This window comes from Phocoena phocoena, chromosome 13, assembly GCF_963924675.1.
Source record: "Phocoena phocoena chromosome 13, mPhoPho1.1, whole genome shotgun sequence".
Classification (NCBI taxonomy): domain Eukaryota; kingdom Metazoa; phylum Chordata; class Mammalia; order Artiodactyla; family Phocoenidae; genus Phocoena; species Phocoena phocoena.
In genome coordinates, this window is record NC_089231.1 from 26,028,250 (window position 1) to 26,042,165 (window position 13,916).

A 13,916-nucleotide genomic window follows, 5' to 3' on the forward strand; every position below is an offset into this window, starting at 1 on the left:
GCCCTAAATGTAATCACAAGTGTCCTTATAAGAGGGCAGGTAGAGGGAGGTTTGACCTGAGATGGAGAAGGCAGTATGACAACGCAAGCAGAGATTGGAGTGAGGTGCTTTGAAGGTGGAGGAATGGGGCATAAGCCAAGGAATACGGGAGACCACTAAAGGCTGAAAAAGGCAAGGAAGCAAATTCTCCTGTCAGACCCTCTGGAAGGAAACAGTCCTGAGTATACTTTGACTTTCTTGAATTCATTGAAACTCATTTTGGTAAATCTGTGGTGGTTTAAAGCACTGAGTTTGTGATAATTCGTTACAACAGGAATAGGAAACTAATATATTCTACATGTTCACCAACATTTGACAGTGTCAGGATATTTTTGAACCATTCTAGATGGTGCGAAATGCATTGTGGTTTTAATTTGCATTTTCCTGAAGATTGTTGATATTAAACACCTCCTAATGTGCTTATTGGCCATTCCTGTATCCTCTTTCATGCGATATCTGTAATTTGTCCTTTGCCTATTTTTTAAAAAATGGAGTGCACTTTTTCTTTAACTTGCAGTTCTTTATATATTCTATATGGTAGCCCTTTATCTCAAATATTTATAGCAAATATTTTTTCTCTAGTCTGTGACTTACTCGTTCTTTAGTGGTGTCTTTTGGTAAGCAGGCATTTTAAGTTTTGATGAGGTTTGTGTTATTTATATTTCTTTTGTGGTTAGTGCTTTTTATGTCTTAAGGACATAAAAGTATTTTGTGTTTTCCTCTAAGAGTTAAGATTTTGCTTTCCTATTGAGGATGGTATAATATAGTGCTTGAGGTTTACTATTTTCCATATTTTTGAAAAGCTGTTGAAAATAGATTGACTTGGCGCCTTGGTAGAAAATGAGTTGACTGTATATGTATGGGTCTATTTCTGGACGCTCTTCTATTTCACTATCTTTATTTTTCTTATGCCCACTCTATACTCTTGATTACTAAGGCTTTTTCAGTGAGTCTTGAAATAAGGTGGTATAAGTCCTCAAAAATCCTTTTTCTTTTTTCAAGATTGGTTTTATTATTCTAGATCTCTTTTGTTCCATAGGAATTTTAGCATCAGCATATCAGTTTCTTTTTAAAAAATCCTGCTGGGATTTCAACAGGGATTACATTTATATATCAAACTGGGAAGAATGGACATTTAAATAATATTGAGTCTTCCAGGCTATGAACATGGTCTCTCTTCATTTCAGTCTTCTTTCATTTACCTTAGCAATATTTTGCAGTTCTTAGTATAGAGGTCTTGAGTATCTTTCTTTAGATTGACCTATAGGTTTTTTGTTGTTGTTGTTGCAGTTATAACTGGCATTTCTTTAAATTTCATTTTCCATTTGTTCTTTGCTTGTATGTAGAGATACACTTAATTTTGTATGTTGACCTTCTATCATGAAACCTTGCTAAATTCACTTCCTAACTTTACTAGTGTTTTTGTAGGTTCTGTGCAGTTTCCAATGAAGACAGTCATATCACCAGAGAATATACTTATTTCTTTCCAGTCTTTATGCCTTTTATTTCTTTCTTGCCTTATTGTGCTGGCTGGAACATTCAGTGCATTATTGAATAGAAGTAGTGACAGTGGACATCCTTGTCGTATCCTCAGTTATAAGGGAAAGGGACTCAATGTTTCATCATTAGATATGTTGCTAGCTTTAGGTTTTTCATAGATGTCGTTTTCCAGAATGAAGAACTTCTTCCCCTTTTCTATTTCTAGTTCCCTGAGGGGTTTTAATCATGGATAGATATTAAATTAACATTGTCAAATGCCTTTTTTTTTCCCCCTGCATCAGTTAAGAGAATCATAAGGATTTTTCTCCTGTATACTGTAAATGAGGTGCTTGATTTTTTTTTTTTTTTTTTTTTTTTTTTTTTTTTTTTAACTGTTAAACCAGTTTTGCTCCTTGGGATAAACCCCACTTGGTGATGATGATTACTTTTTCTATATATGTTACTGGGTGTGATTTGCTAATATTTTGTTAAGGATTTTTCCTTCTAGTAGTAGCAGACCTTTGCTTTTTGTATTAGTGCAGGATCTTGGGCCAAAGACAGTTTCTTACTCCTGGCCCATTGTCATATCGATAGCTTTGCTTTCTATTCATTCCTTAGCATCAGGAGGGTATGTTTGTCTGCCACTGGTGGTGGCAGTGTTTCCTGTCTTCCTCTAGGGGTAGACTGTGGTTATGTTACATGGTGAAAGGCTTGTTTGTATGTGGGAGGTGGGCAGATAGGTTCTGCTCCCCCCACCCTCTCAAATAGTACACAGCTTTTGCTTTACTCTTCCCTTTCAGGCAGGGAAACTTTCCTTGGGCCCTGGGTGTGGGAGGCTTTCCTGCATCTCCCCTCCTGGTTGAATGAAGGCTTTTGCTTCATGTTAGGTGCCACTTAAAGGGGAGGAGCTCTCTCCCTTCTCTTGCCCCATGCCATTCTTTTTCAAGAGAACTCAGTTGAGAGCCTTTGAAAAGAACTTGTGAATGAGTGCAGATTCCCCTTTCGTCTGGGTTTTCGCTGCCATCCTAGCTGACACTCAGCCATTATCTTTATTTTTATCTTTAATATTCAGCAGATTGACTACTGTATGTTTCCTTTCCATCTGTGGGTTGATATCTGCCATCATTTTTGAAATGTTTTTGGCCATTATCTCTTCTTAAGCTTTTTCTGCCCCACTCTCTCTTTTCATCTCCTTCTGGGACCCCAGTTACACTCCACTTAAACCCCAATTGACATTTGGTCTTGGATGTTCTGGGATTTTTTCCACACTTTTTTTTTTTTCTCTTCATGTTTCAATCTGGGCATTTTAATTTGGCCTGTCTTCAAATTCACAGCTTATTTCTGTCTGTTTTTAAATCCATCTAAAGAAATCTTTAATTTCTGATATCATATTTTTCATTTTTAATGTTTCCCTGTGATCTTTTTTTTATAGCTTCAATGTCTGTGATTAAATTCTCCATTTCATTATTCATGTTGTCTATCTCTTCCATCAGTTTTCATCATAGTTATTTTAAAGTATGTCTGATAATCCCCAAATCTAGGCCCTCTCTGATCTGATTATATTAATACTTTCATCTTTTGACTTTAGTTTGCTACTCTCTCTGTCTTGTAATTTTTGATTGAATGCTGAATGTTCGTGTAAAATCAGTACAGGTTGAAGTATATATTATCTACTTCCCCAAAATGGCTCATCATTTCTTGTGGGGCTAAGTCAACAAGATGTGTGCATTGGGGCTTCCCTGGTGGCGCAGTGGTTGAGAGTCCGCCTGCCAATGCAGGGGACACGGGTTCATGCCCCAGTCAGGGAGGATCCCACATGCCGCGGAGCGGCTGGGCCCGTGCGCCATGGCCGCTGAGCCTGCGCGTCGGGAGCCTGTGCTCCGCGGCAGGAGAGGCCACAACAGTGAGAGGCCCGCGTACCAAAAAAAAGATGTGTGCATAGTCAACTAGTTCTGGGCTTATTTGCAACTTTATTTTGATTAGTTCAAGCGTCTTGAGAGTAGGATTAAGACTTTACTTTCTGTAAGATTTGTTGTCTTAGTGTAATTTCAGTTATCTCTTTATGCTTTGTATCTGAGCCATCAGCTTTCTGAACCGTGGTGACTTCTCTGCTTTACAGCCTAGCTGCTGGTTTCCTGGTCATTCTGGAGTGAGTTCTTTTTGCTCTCTAGTCTTACCCCAAGCTTTTGTGCCTAGTGAGATCTCTTGGTACGAGTAATACCTTCCAGTGCTTTCTCTCAGCAGTCCTTTCCTACCCCAGCCTTGGTAGTTCAATTTCCAGAGTATCTGCATGGAAGTTTCTGTCTCAGCTGTCTTGTCCCACCTCAGCCCTTGGCAGCTGAATGTCTGGAGTCTCTTGGATTGATTTCTCTCACATCTCACCACCACCCCTCCCACTCTCCCCCCCCCCACCCCCCCCCCCCCCCCCCCCGCCACCTCCCCAGGGCATTTGAGGAAGACCCTAAGCTTCTTAGCGTATCTCTTAGCTTTCCTGCCCTGTCTTCCAACCTTTGCCATATTTTGGCCAACTCTTGGTGCAGACCTGTGGGATTGAGCGGTTGAGTGGTGCAGACTTGCTCTGTGGAATCCTTGGAATTCTAATATGTCTTGTCAGCCTACATGTTACTGTTAAAATGTACTAAAATTTAGGCTGACTTCTTACCTTCACTGTGGTGGGATTATTCCTCCTTAGCCATTCTACCAGGAAAGAGACCATCTGTGGGCCCCTCTTCTATCAAGACTCAACACTTTTTAGTTTCACTTAGGTTACTTTGTACCTTAAACTTTCTGATGGGTTCAGAAAAACCATGATTTTATAGCTTTTCTGTCTTGTTTTGATTGTTAGGGTGAAAGTGATGGTCTATTGTGACTCTGTATCTCCTGATTAGAAGTGGAACTCCTTCATGGAATACTTTCTGATATATAATCTGGCAAATACCTGATAAAGTTTGTTATTTCACTTCACCCTAGTTGATTTTCTACCGTATTTCTCAGAGCTAGGTTTCAAAATGTTTTCCATTCTTCTCAAATCTGAACTCTCCAGTTCTGTCCTCAAGTGGTAAATTATCTTATCTCTTACTTTGAGATTAAAGCCATTGACATTAAATTTTAATTGGGCTGGTGGAAAGTGTGGGAAGAATTTGTAGTAGGTGCTTAGAAAACTAGGCAAATGAAAAACTAACATAATTAGCTCTGGGGAAAGGAAAGAGTTATACAAAAAAGGAAACATGATTATACAGTAGTAGTTATACAGTAGTAGTTAACTACTAATCTCATCAGGTACAAAACTACCTGTGAGATAATTATTTTTAAGCTTGGAGGAAAGCAAGTGGTCATGGTGTAAATCCTCATTTTCTGTAGAAAAATCGCTAGGTATATCTAAACTTGCTATTTCAAGGGATACCATTACTGAGGTATAAATAGCAAGAATAAAAGTTAAAAGGTTCTCTTGGTGTGAGAAGAGGAGCTATATTTGACTTTACTCACTATGCATGTTGTTACTTAGATATAAATGAAAATATTTTTTAAAAGAGGCTTAATTAAAAATCTTCTCAGGGGGTGGTAAAAGTGAACCAAATCTTTTTTTCACAGACTCTCTTTACCTTTATTTCTTTATTTTTATATTTTTTAACTCTGTGCTTTTTCTTTGGTTGCTTTGGGTCTTCGTTGCGGTGTACGGGCTTCTCAGTACGGTGGCTTCTCTTGTTGCGGAGCACGGGCTCTAGGTGCGCAAGCTTCAGTAGTTGTGGCGCACGGGTTTAGTTGCTCCGCGGCATGTGGGATCTTCCCAGACCAGGGCTCGAACCCGTGTCCCCTGCATTTGCAGGCGGATTCTTAACCACTGCGCCACTGGGGAAGTCCCTGTCTTTATTCTTCTTGTTTACTTCACACTTCATGCCTTCTCCCTTGTTATAACTTTACATTTTACTTTATGATACTTGGTTATGAAAGTTTAAAACTTTGGGGATATTGAGCTTGTAAATTTTAAAAAATATTTTTGTTACGTGTTTTGAGAATAGATTGAAATTCTAAAAAGTGAGGAAAACTTTCTTTTGGTGAAGATATTTTATTGATACTAAGTTAAAAATAAAGTAGTATGGGTAGTGATAAACTTGTCCAGTGTTGATAAAGATAAAAGATTTTACTTGCAAAATTATTATATTTGTCCACTTATAACACTGTCTTGTTTTTAGAAGGATTTGTTTCCACAGTTCATTTAAATTAGTAAAGTCATTTTCAGGGGTGAAAAAGATAACTTCTGAATGTCTGTTGTGAAAGAAATAATTTGAATTTCTATTGCATTCTGTAATTTGCTTTTGATACTATGTTGAAACTAGTAGTTGATTGTAAAGTTAGCTTCTAAATTATCCTTTCCATATCTTTTCTAGGTTAGATTAAGGAGGATATTTTCTTAGAGTGGATCGCTGCCTTTGGTAAGAACATGTCGTCCATCTTGCCATTCACTCCACCAGTTGTGAAGAGACTGCTGGGATGGAAGAAATCAGCGGGTGGATCTGGAGGAGCAGGTGGTGGAGAGCAGAATGGACAGGAAGAAAAGTGGTGTGAGAAAGCAGTTAAAAGTTTGGTGAAGAAGCTAAAGAAAACAGGACGATTAGATGAGCTTGAGAAAGCCATCACCACTCAAAATTGTAATACTAAATGTGTTACCATACCAAGGTAAGTGTTGTTAGATCAGAAATTTGATGGCCATACTGTTGAAAATTGCTTAAAGGAATCTGAAGGGAAATTATTGAAATTTTGTTACTTTCAAGTGACCTGTCAATAGTGATTATTAAAATATGACAGCTATTTTTAACCTGTCGTATAAATTTTGTTTAACTCGTTAAGACTTGTTTATTTTACAAAGCATTTTCTTGAACAGTGAGAAGGTTTAATCAAGCAAAATAAAATACTTAGATTGTATTTTTATCTTCACTGTCTTCATTTACCTTCATTGCCTAAATGCTTCATTGTATGTTATCCTAATTTCTGTGATTGAATGACTTTTGAATAAAGATTCAAAGATTTTTCTATCACTAGTGCAGTAGTGACTGACAGTTTTCTCCTCCTTTGGTCAAAACTTCAGTAAGGAGTGAACAGAGGCTGCTAACATTGTGATGAATTTTATATAGTTTTTGCTTGAGTTGCAGCACTACTTCTAACAAAGAACAGTATGTGAGACAGCTTCCTAGGTGTCATAGGTGGTCAGAACCTGTCTTGAAGACCTACCTCTTGTATTAGAAGGACCTATTACTTAAGAGGTTCAAGTTTTATTAGTGTAAATTTAATCATTTACAGATCAGTACCACTGTCAGAAATACTGTTTTTTAACATAAAGTAGCAAGTGGTTTTTAAGTGTTTTAATGTGTACTACTATAGTTGCGCACATTACAGGGTTTGCGGGAGTGTCAGTTTATAGCATTTTCTAAAAATGATTGTTTTCAGTGTCATACACATAGGCTAGCATATGGCACGTAAAACCATTCTACTTGACATGTTTCTAATGAGTTTTGGGAAATACACTCTGGATGCTTGTTGATAATAGATCCTAATAACACCAGCCTATCTGCTTGCAAATACTAGGAGTAGAATGTTTCCTCCCTTGTTTGGTAGGTTAATTATCCATTTCTTTTACCTCACTTGTTTCATGTATTTCTCAAATAAGAGTCACTTTTCCTGGTATATCCTTTCGTTTTAGAAATGTTTATGAATGCCTGCTGTGTACAAGGCACTGGTTTTAGGCACATGGGATGGATACAGTATGAACAAAACTCAAAGTTCCTGCCCTCCTCAGGGATAGATGTACACAGTAAACAAGTGGACAGATTAATTTAATTGGAGATGGTAATGAGTACAAAGAAAACAACGACTGAGGGGTAAAACTGCTTTGGATTGGATTGTGACACTTAATCTGAGCTTTGAGAAGTAGCAGCTAGCTGAGGGAGGTCTTCTAGGCAGAGGAAGGAGTGCGTGTAAAGATGCCAAGTCAGGACATAGCTTATTGTATTGGAGGACTTACTGTATTGCAGTAGAGATGGAGTGATACAAAATGAGTACAAAACTTGGAAAGGGTCAGATCATAGAGGGCATCGTAGGAGAGTTTGAATTTTAGTGTCAATGTAATAGAAAGCAAATAAAGATTTTTAAGTGGATTTTCAGATTTTAATCCTTTTTTTTTTTTTCCTTGGTACGCGGGCCTCTTACTGTTGTGGCCTCTCCCATTGCGGAGCACAGGCTCCGGACTTGCAGGCTCAGTGGCCATGGCTCACGGGCCCAGCCGCTCTGCGGCATGTGGGATCTTCCCGGATCGGGGCACGAACCTGTGTCCCCTGCATCAGCAGGCGGACTCTCAACCACTGCGCCACCAGGGAAGCCCTTAATCCATTTTTAAAGAATTTTTTACATTTATATTTTTACAAAGATCATTCTGGCTGCCGGACACACGTGGTTGGAGCTGGGGGTGGGTAGTGGTGTAGTGGTGTGTGTGTGCATGTGTGTGTGTAGTAGACTGGTGTGGTATAGTGGTCTGCAAGCGGGGAAATCAGGAGGCTATTGAAGCAGTCCAAAATAGAGATGCCAGAGGTTGGGCTGGCATGGAGGCTGTGCTGCCACCAGAAGTGGATGGATTTGGTTGGAAGTTGAACTGACAGGACTTGCTAATGAATTGGTTAAGAATAAGTCAAGTTTTTTGTGTTCATTTTTTATTGTATAGTGCCTGGTATTTCACTTCAGTAAACATTTATAAACATACAGTCTTTGCTCTTGAGTTGCTTACTTCCTAGTAAGGGAGGTAAACTTTAAAAAATAAGAAAGATAATTTCATAATGTGCAGGAGGTGTTCTGAAAGATGTATGCTTAGGGAGCTGTGTCCAAAGTGGGGACCCTTCCCTGCTCTGCGGCTTGTGGAAAGTTTCCTCCTGGAGAAAGATTGGTGCCTGAGTTGGGTGGAGGTAAAGGAGGAATTTAGTCAGGAGAAGCTCCATTCATCCAGAGTGGCCCTGGGGTGTTGAGAGGACTGGTGATGGGGGTCCTGGGAGTGTCAGGTGGGAGGTGGGATATGGCAGGACTCAGAGGCTGTGTGGTAGGGAGGAAGCACCACATCCTGGACGCTGGGGGGTTCACACTGAACACGAGTGTGATTGGGTGATGGGGGAGTTGTCAAAGAGTCTTAGGTAAAGAAGTGAGAAATATGGTTGTGAGACTGTCAAGAGTGGAGGCAGGGAGACCAGTTAGTATGTTGTCTCCTCATCCAGGGGAGCTGTGTGATTCAGGAAGACAGGGGGCCATGCTTTTGCACAGCTTCATCTAGGGCTCCGGTGCCAGTGTGGTGAGGTTGTTGGCAGAACAGAGCTGAGAGGAGAGTCATGCAGTCCTGTCTCTTAAGGAGATACAGTAGGAAGCACCTCATGATTGAAATGTATAGACCTTCTATTTAAACTGTAGAAGTCCCTTTAGTCGAATTTCTTTTCCTTATTTTCCCCAGTCTTCGTTTTACAGTCTAGTTTTTAGAGATTTTTTTTTTCATATTCTAGGGCTTTTTCATCATTTAAAGATTTTTTTCCCCGCACTTTTACCTGAGTAATGAAAGTGAAGTGGTGCTTGTCCAGTATCTTGTTTTTTACTCTTTAAAAGTTCCTTGAAGCTTAGAAACTTGCTTGTCTAATTTGGTGGTCTTTTTTTTTTAATATTTCAAGAAATGTAGATTTGTTAATATTGGCTGTTTATCAAAAACCTTAAGTTTCTTGCACTATATTCTGGAGCCATATATTTTATAAAGTTTGTTTTTAATAATAGAACAGTTATATTGTGTCAGAGTATTAGTCATCTCTTAACTACTAAATGTACTTAAACATTCAGTCAACTCTTAATTATATAGACTGTAAAAGGTGGGGAATGGGTATGGAAAGGGTCCATTATGGAGGAATCCAAACCCTAGCTTAAGCAAAATTATTTAAAATGTAATTCATGGTGGATTTACTGTACGCTTATTAACTTAAAATTGCAAATAAGTTGTCAGTAAAATACCTTAACGTATTGATGTACTCATCATGTATTAATGAACATGAAACATAAATTACTTAATTTTTTAAAATGACAAATGTTTTCTGTTTAAAAATCCCTGTTTCATTGATTCTTCTTAACAGTTTCCTTTCCTCCAACCCCCATCTTCTAATGTTAGAGTGGGACTAAATTGCGGCTAGAAACATAGTCCTGACTTTATGTCCCTCCCATCCCCCTCACATAATTAACTCTGCCTTCATTGCTTTGTCTCTGAAGGGATAGAAGCTACTACCCATATGTGTCACTGCTTCCTTCCTACTGTTTAATGTGGTGACACAAAGTGATTCATGGGTAGATCTTAACCTATTAAGCTACAGTGAGCTGAATAGTATAAAGTTTCATGAAGCTTTTCCATCTCAATTTTTTGAGACTAACAAATGGAGGACAACTCAGTCATAAAATCAGAATGGCAATTGATATTTAGGTAATGAATCAGTCAGAAGAAAAAAAGTGACTTTCAGTGCATTTAATCTACAGTAAAGCAAAATCCAAACAGCAGTGGGGATGGAGAGCTTGTAAAGTTTAAAACAAGTGGCTGTGAGGTCTGAAATGCCAATTTGATAATATCCATTGTACATAAATGTGTAGGAATGAAGAATTTATTTTCTTAAACATAAATTATAAGGGCTTTCCTAAGGTGGTACTTTGACCATGTAATTACATTTTGATCTTTCATCTTAAGGAAATAATCAGGAATATGGTCCAAGATTTCTGGTGTTCATTTCAGCATTGTTTATAATAGCAAAGAATTAGAGAAACCCAATCCTAACCCACAGTTTCCTTAACTGTAATAATAAAGGAAACTTAACCCAACTCATTTTATACCAGAATTGAAAATGAATAGTAAAAGTAAAGTTTATATCAATCTTACTCATAAAAACAAATGCAAAAATTATAAATGAAAAAGCTTGAATTATAAAAACAAAACCACAAAATCATGACTAGGTAAGGTTTATTGCAGGAATGCTAGTGTGATTCACCTACAGGAAATCCATTAATGTAAGATACTCTGTATTCATATTTATGAACACTTTGATCTTGGTGGATCTAGAAAGAGCTTTCTATAAAATTCAGTATTCATGTTAACAAATTAGAAATAGGAATTTTCTTAACTTGATAAAGCAATACTTCCAAAAATGTTAACACTTAATCTTGAAACTTTAGAGAGAAATACATCAAATTGTTAATAGTGATTATTTATGGATTACCTAAAAAAAGAAATGTCCTGTAATTTTTCCGTAATATTTATCTATGAAAGTATGTTTTACTTTTGCAGTCATCATAATCAAAATTTTTTTATGGTTTGTTTTACTTTATTATTTTTTAAATAATTTTTAAAAATTTATTTTTATTTATTTTTTGGCTGTGTTGGGTCTTTGTTGCCGTGCGCGGGCTTTCTCTAGTTGTGGCGAGCCGGGGCTGCTCTTCGGCGCAGTGTGTGGGCTTCTTATTGCGGTGGCTTCTCTTGTTGCGGAGCACGGGCTCTAGGCATGCGGGCTTCAGTTGTTGTGGTTCACGGGCTTAGTTGCTCCGTGGCATGTGGGATCTTCCCGGACCAGGGCTCGAACCTGTGTCCCTAGCATTAGCAGGCAGATTCTTAACCACTGCACCAGCAGGGAAGCCCAATTAAATGTTTAAAAAGAACTTTTGGGCAATACTTGGACTATTCTTGGCTTTGCTTTTTTACCCTTTAAATTAAGTCAATTTTTCTGTAAAAGGGCAGTTATATTTTCATTTTCTTAACATTCTAATAAATGTATTTATATTTTTTCCTTCAAAAAGTATGTTCCTTAAAACAAAGTAGTATGTGTACATGATTCCAAATTCAAACACAGATTATACCGTGGAAAAATGTGTCCCTCCCACTCCTGTTGTCACCCGTCTCCTCACCCAGTTGTATTACTAGTGTCTTATATATCCTTACAGGATATGTTTCTGGTTAATACTGTTGCTAACATTTGTATTTTGTTTTCCATCTTCTAAATTTTTAAATATCAGAGTAATTGAAATAAACTTTACGCAGATGGTCAACTTTTACTTTTGATTTTGTATTACTACCCTTTTACTTCTCTGGAAAACCCAGGAAGAATTAAAGAGAAGTCTTTTAAAACCAAACCGTAGTATCCTTCAGTTCTTCTTAAATTGGTGTTTTTTTGTTATTTCAGAAGAGAATAATTCTCTCTCCCTCGTTCACACATAGAAATAGACTGTGTGTGGGGGTGTGTGTGTGTATGAGATAATATATATGGAATACTATGACAGAAAGAACTCTGAAGTTTGATGACTTGTTTTTGAGTCAGCTTCTTCAGTACTGATGAATGTGAATCCTGAGGCATGTGATTATACTTTTGACTGTTTCTTCATCTGTGACACGGGTGGTACTATCTGAGTTCTTTCACAGTACTATTTTTGGGTCCTTTGAAATAATGTTAAGTTTAGTTTGTAAGCTATAAAGCACTACAGCCATGAATATGATTTGTTTGAAATTTTCACAGATATTCCATGTCTTCATTTTCCTTCCAGGTTTTCTAAAAGAACTCACATAAAATTGTATTGTCTATCTTTGCTTAGTAAACATTTCTGCCAGACAGCTATCATAATTTAGTATAACATTTATTTATAAAATCAGTTCATCAAAACAATGAAACATTTTATAAATGCAAACTAGAACTTTGAGATTATCAGCCTCAGCATCCAACTTGTCATTTTCTTTCTATATGTTCTGTGTATAAGTTGTGAAGGCGCTTGTAATGAGCGCTTCACTATGGTCCTGTGAAACACAATTTGAAAGACACTTTGCTAAGACCCTTAAGCTTTATGTGGTGCCTACATTTACAGTTCTTTTTTTTTGAGGGAGCTTATGCTCTAGGACCCTGGTATTCAGAGCCCTTTTGTGTATATGCTGTATTCTTCGGTAGGGCATTTTTATCATTTACCTTATCAGGGAAAACATCCAACTGCCCTAGGACCTAGGTTCCTTTATAAAATTATAGGATTATTACCCAGGTTAATTAATATATAATTTTAAATTTAACGCTCGATGCAACAAGCGTCATCCCCACTTTTCTTGTCCCGTTCACGTAACGTATTGGCTTTAAAGAATTCATTTCTCAACTTAGAATCAACCTAGCTAAAATAATAAGCATTTAAAAAATTATAACCATCATTTATTTTCTCAGCATCTTTGGTCTCTTTCCAGTCTTATCTGGAACCATTCCACTTTGCCCAGACTATGTGACTAACCACATTCTAGGAAGATCATTATTATTGGGGAAAACATTTAACTATATTGTTTGCTCCTTCTCCTGCCTGTCTTGTAGTAGAGTATTTCCAGGCCTATGTTGTCCCCGCTGGTAATACAAGTAAATGTACCACTACCATCTAAGGCAGGGGTCCCCAACCCCCAGGCCACGGACTGGTACTGGTCCATGGCCTGTTAGGAACGCGGCCGCACAGCAGGAGGTGAGCGGTGGGCGAGTGAGTGAAGCTTCATCTGTATTTACAGCTGCTCCCCGTCGCTCGTGTTGCCGCCTGAGCTCCGCCCCCTGTCAGATCAGCGGCAGCATTAGATTCTCATAGGAGTGTGAACCCTACTGTGAACTGCGCCTGTAAGGTATCTAGGTTGCGTGCTCCTTAGGAGAATCTAATGCCTGATGATCTGAGGTGGGGCTGAGGCGGTGCTGGGGAGCGGCTGCAAATACAGATTATCATTAGCAGAGAGATCTGGCTGCACAGAGACCATAATAAATCAACTGCTTGCAGACTCATATCAAAACCCTATCAGTGAGTGTCAAGTGAAAACAAGCTCAGGGCTCACACTGATTCTGTATTATGGTGAGTTGTATAATTATTTCATTATATATTACAATGTAACAATAATAGAAATAAAGTGCACGATAAACGCAGTGTGCTTGAATCATCCTGAAAACACCTCCCCCACCCCCCTACCCCGGTCTGTAGGAAAATTGTCTTCCACACAGTGGTCCCTGGTGCCAAAAAGGTTGAGGACCACTGATCTAAGGGACCTGAAGTTGACAGTACCACACATAGACTGTGAAGATGGAAAATAGTAGTAAAACACCAGTTTAGGATATTCTTCAATCTTGTGTTAAATCTTACCTGGTAATTGGACTGAAATGACTGTGTCCCACATGTCTCTTATACTCTGTTCTTTAGATTATTTGTGTTTTTCCTCTTTCAGTTCGGATATTTTCTATTGACCTGAGTTTGAGTTTACTGCTCCTATTTTCTGCTATGTTCAGTCTTCTGTTAAACATATCCAATAAGTTCTTAATTTAAAATACTATATTCTTCATTTTTAGTATGTTCCTTTGATA

General features: G+C 38.1%; 1 protein-coding gene across 4 annotated transcripts in view; it reads left to right on the plus strand.

The window, feature by feature from the left end:
• SMAD2 (SMAD family member 2) overlaps window positions 1-13,916 on the plus strand; it is a 100,810-nt gene that overhangs the window by 21,511 nt on the left and 65,383 nt on the right. For 2 of the 4 annotated variants that reach the window (XM_065890032.1, XM_065890031.1), the window contains exon 2: window positions 5,907-6,195. In XM_065890032.1, coding sequence (XP_065746104.1) covers window positions 5,960-6,195 — 236 coding nt within the window. In that variant the 5' untranslated portion in view covers window positions 5,907-5,959. Of the gene's footprint in view, window positions 1-5,906; window positions 6,196-13,916 lie in introns of those variants that run through there. The other 2 variants (XM_065890034.1, XM_065890033.1) reach the window with 1 other exon arrangement.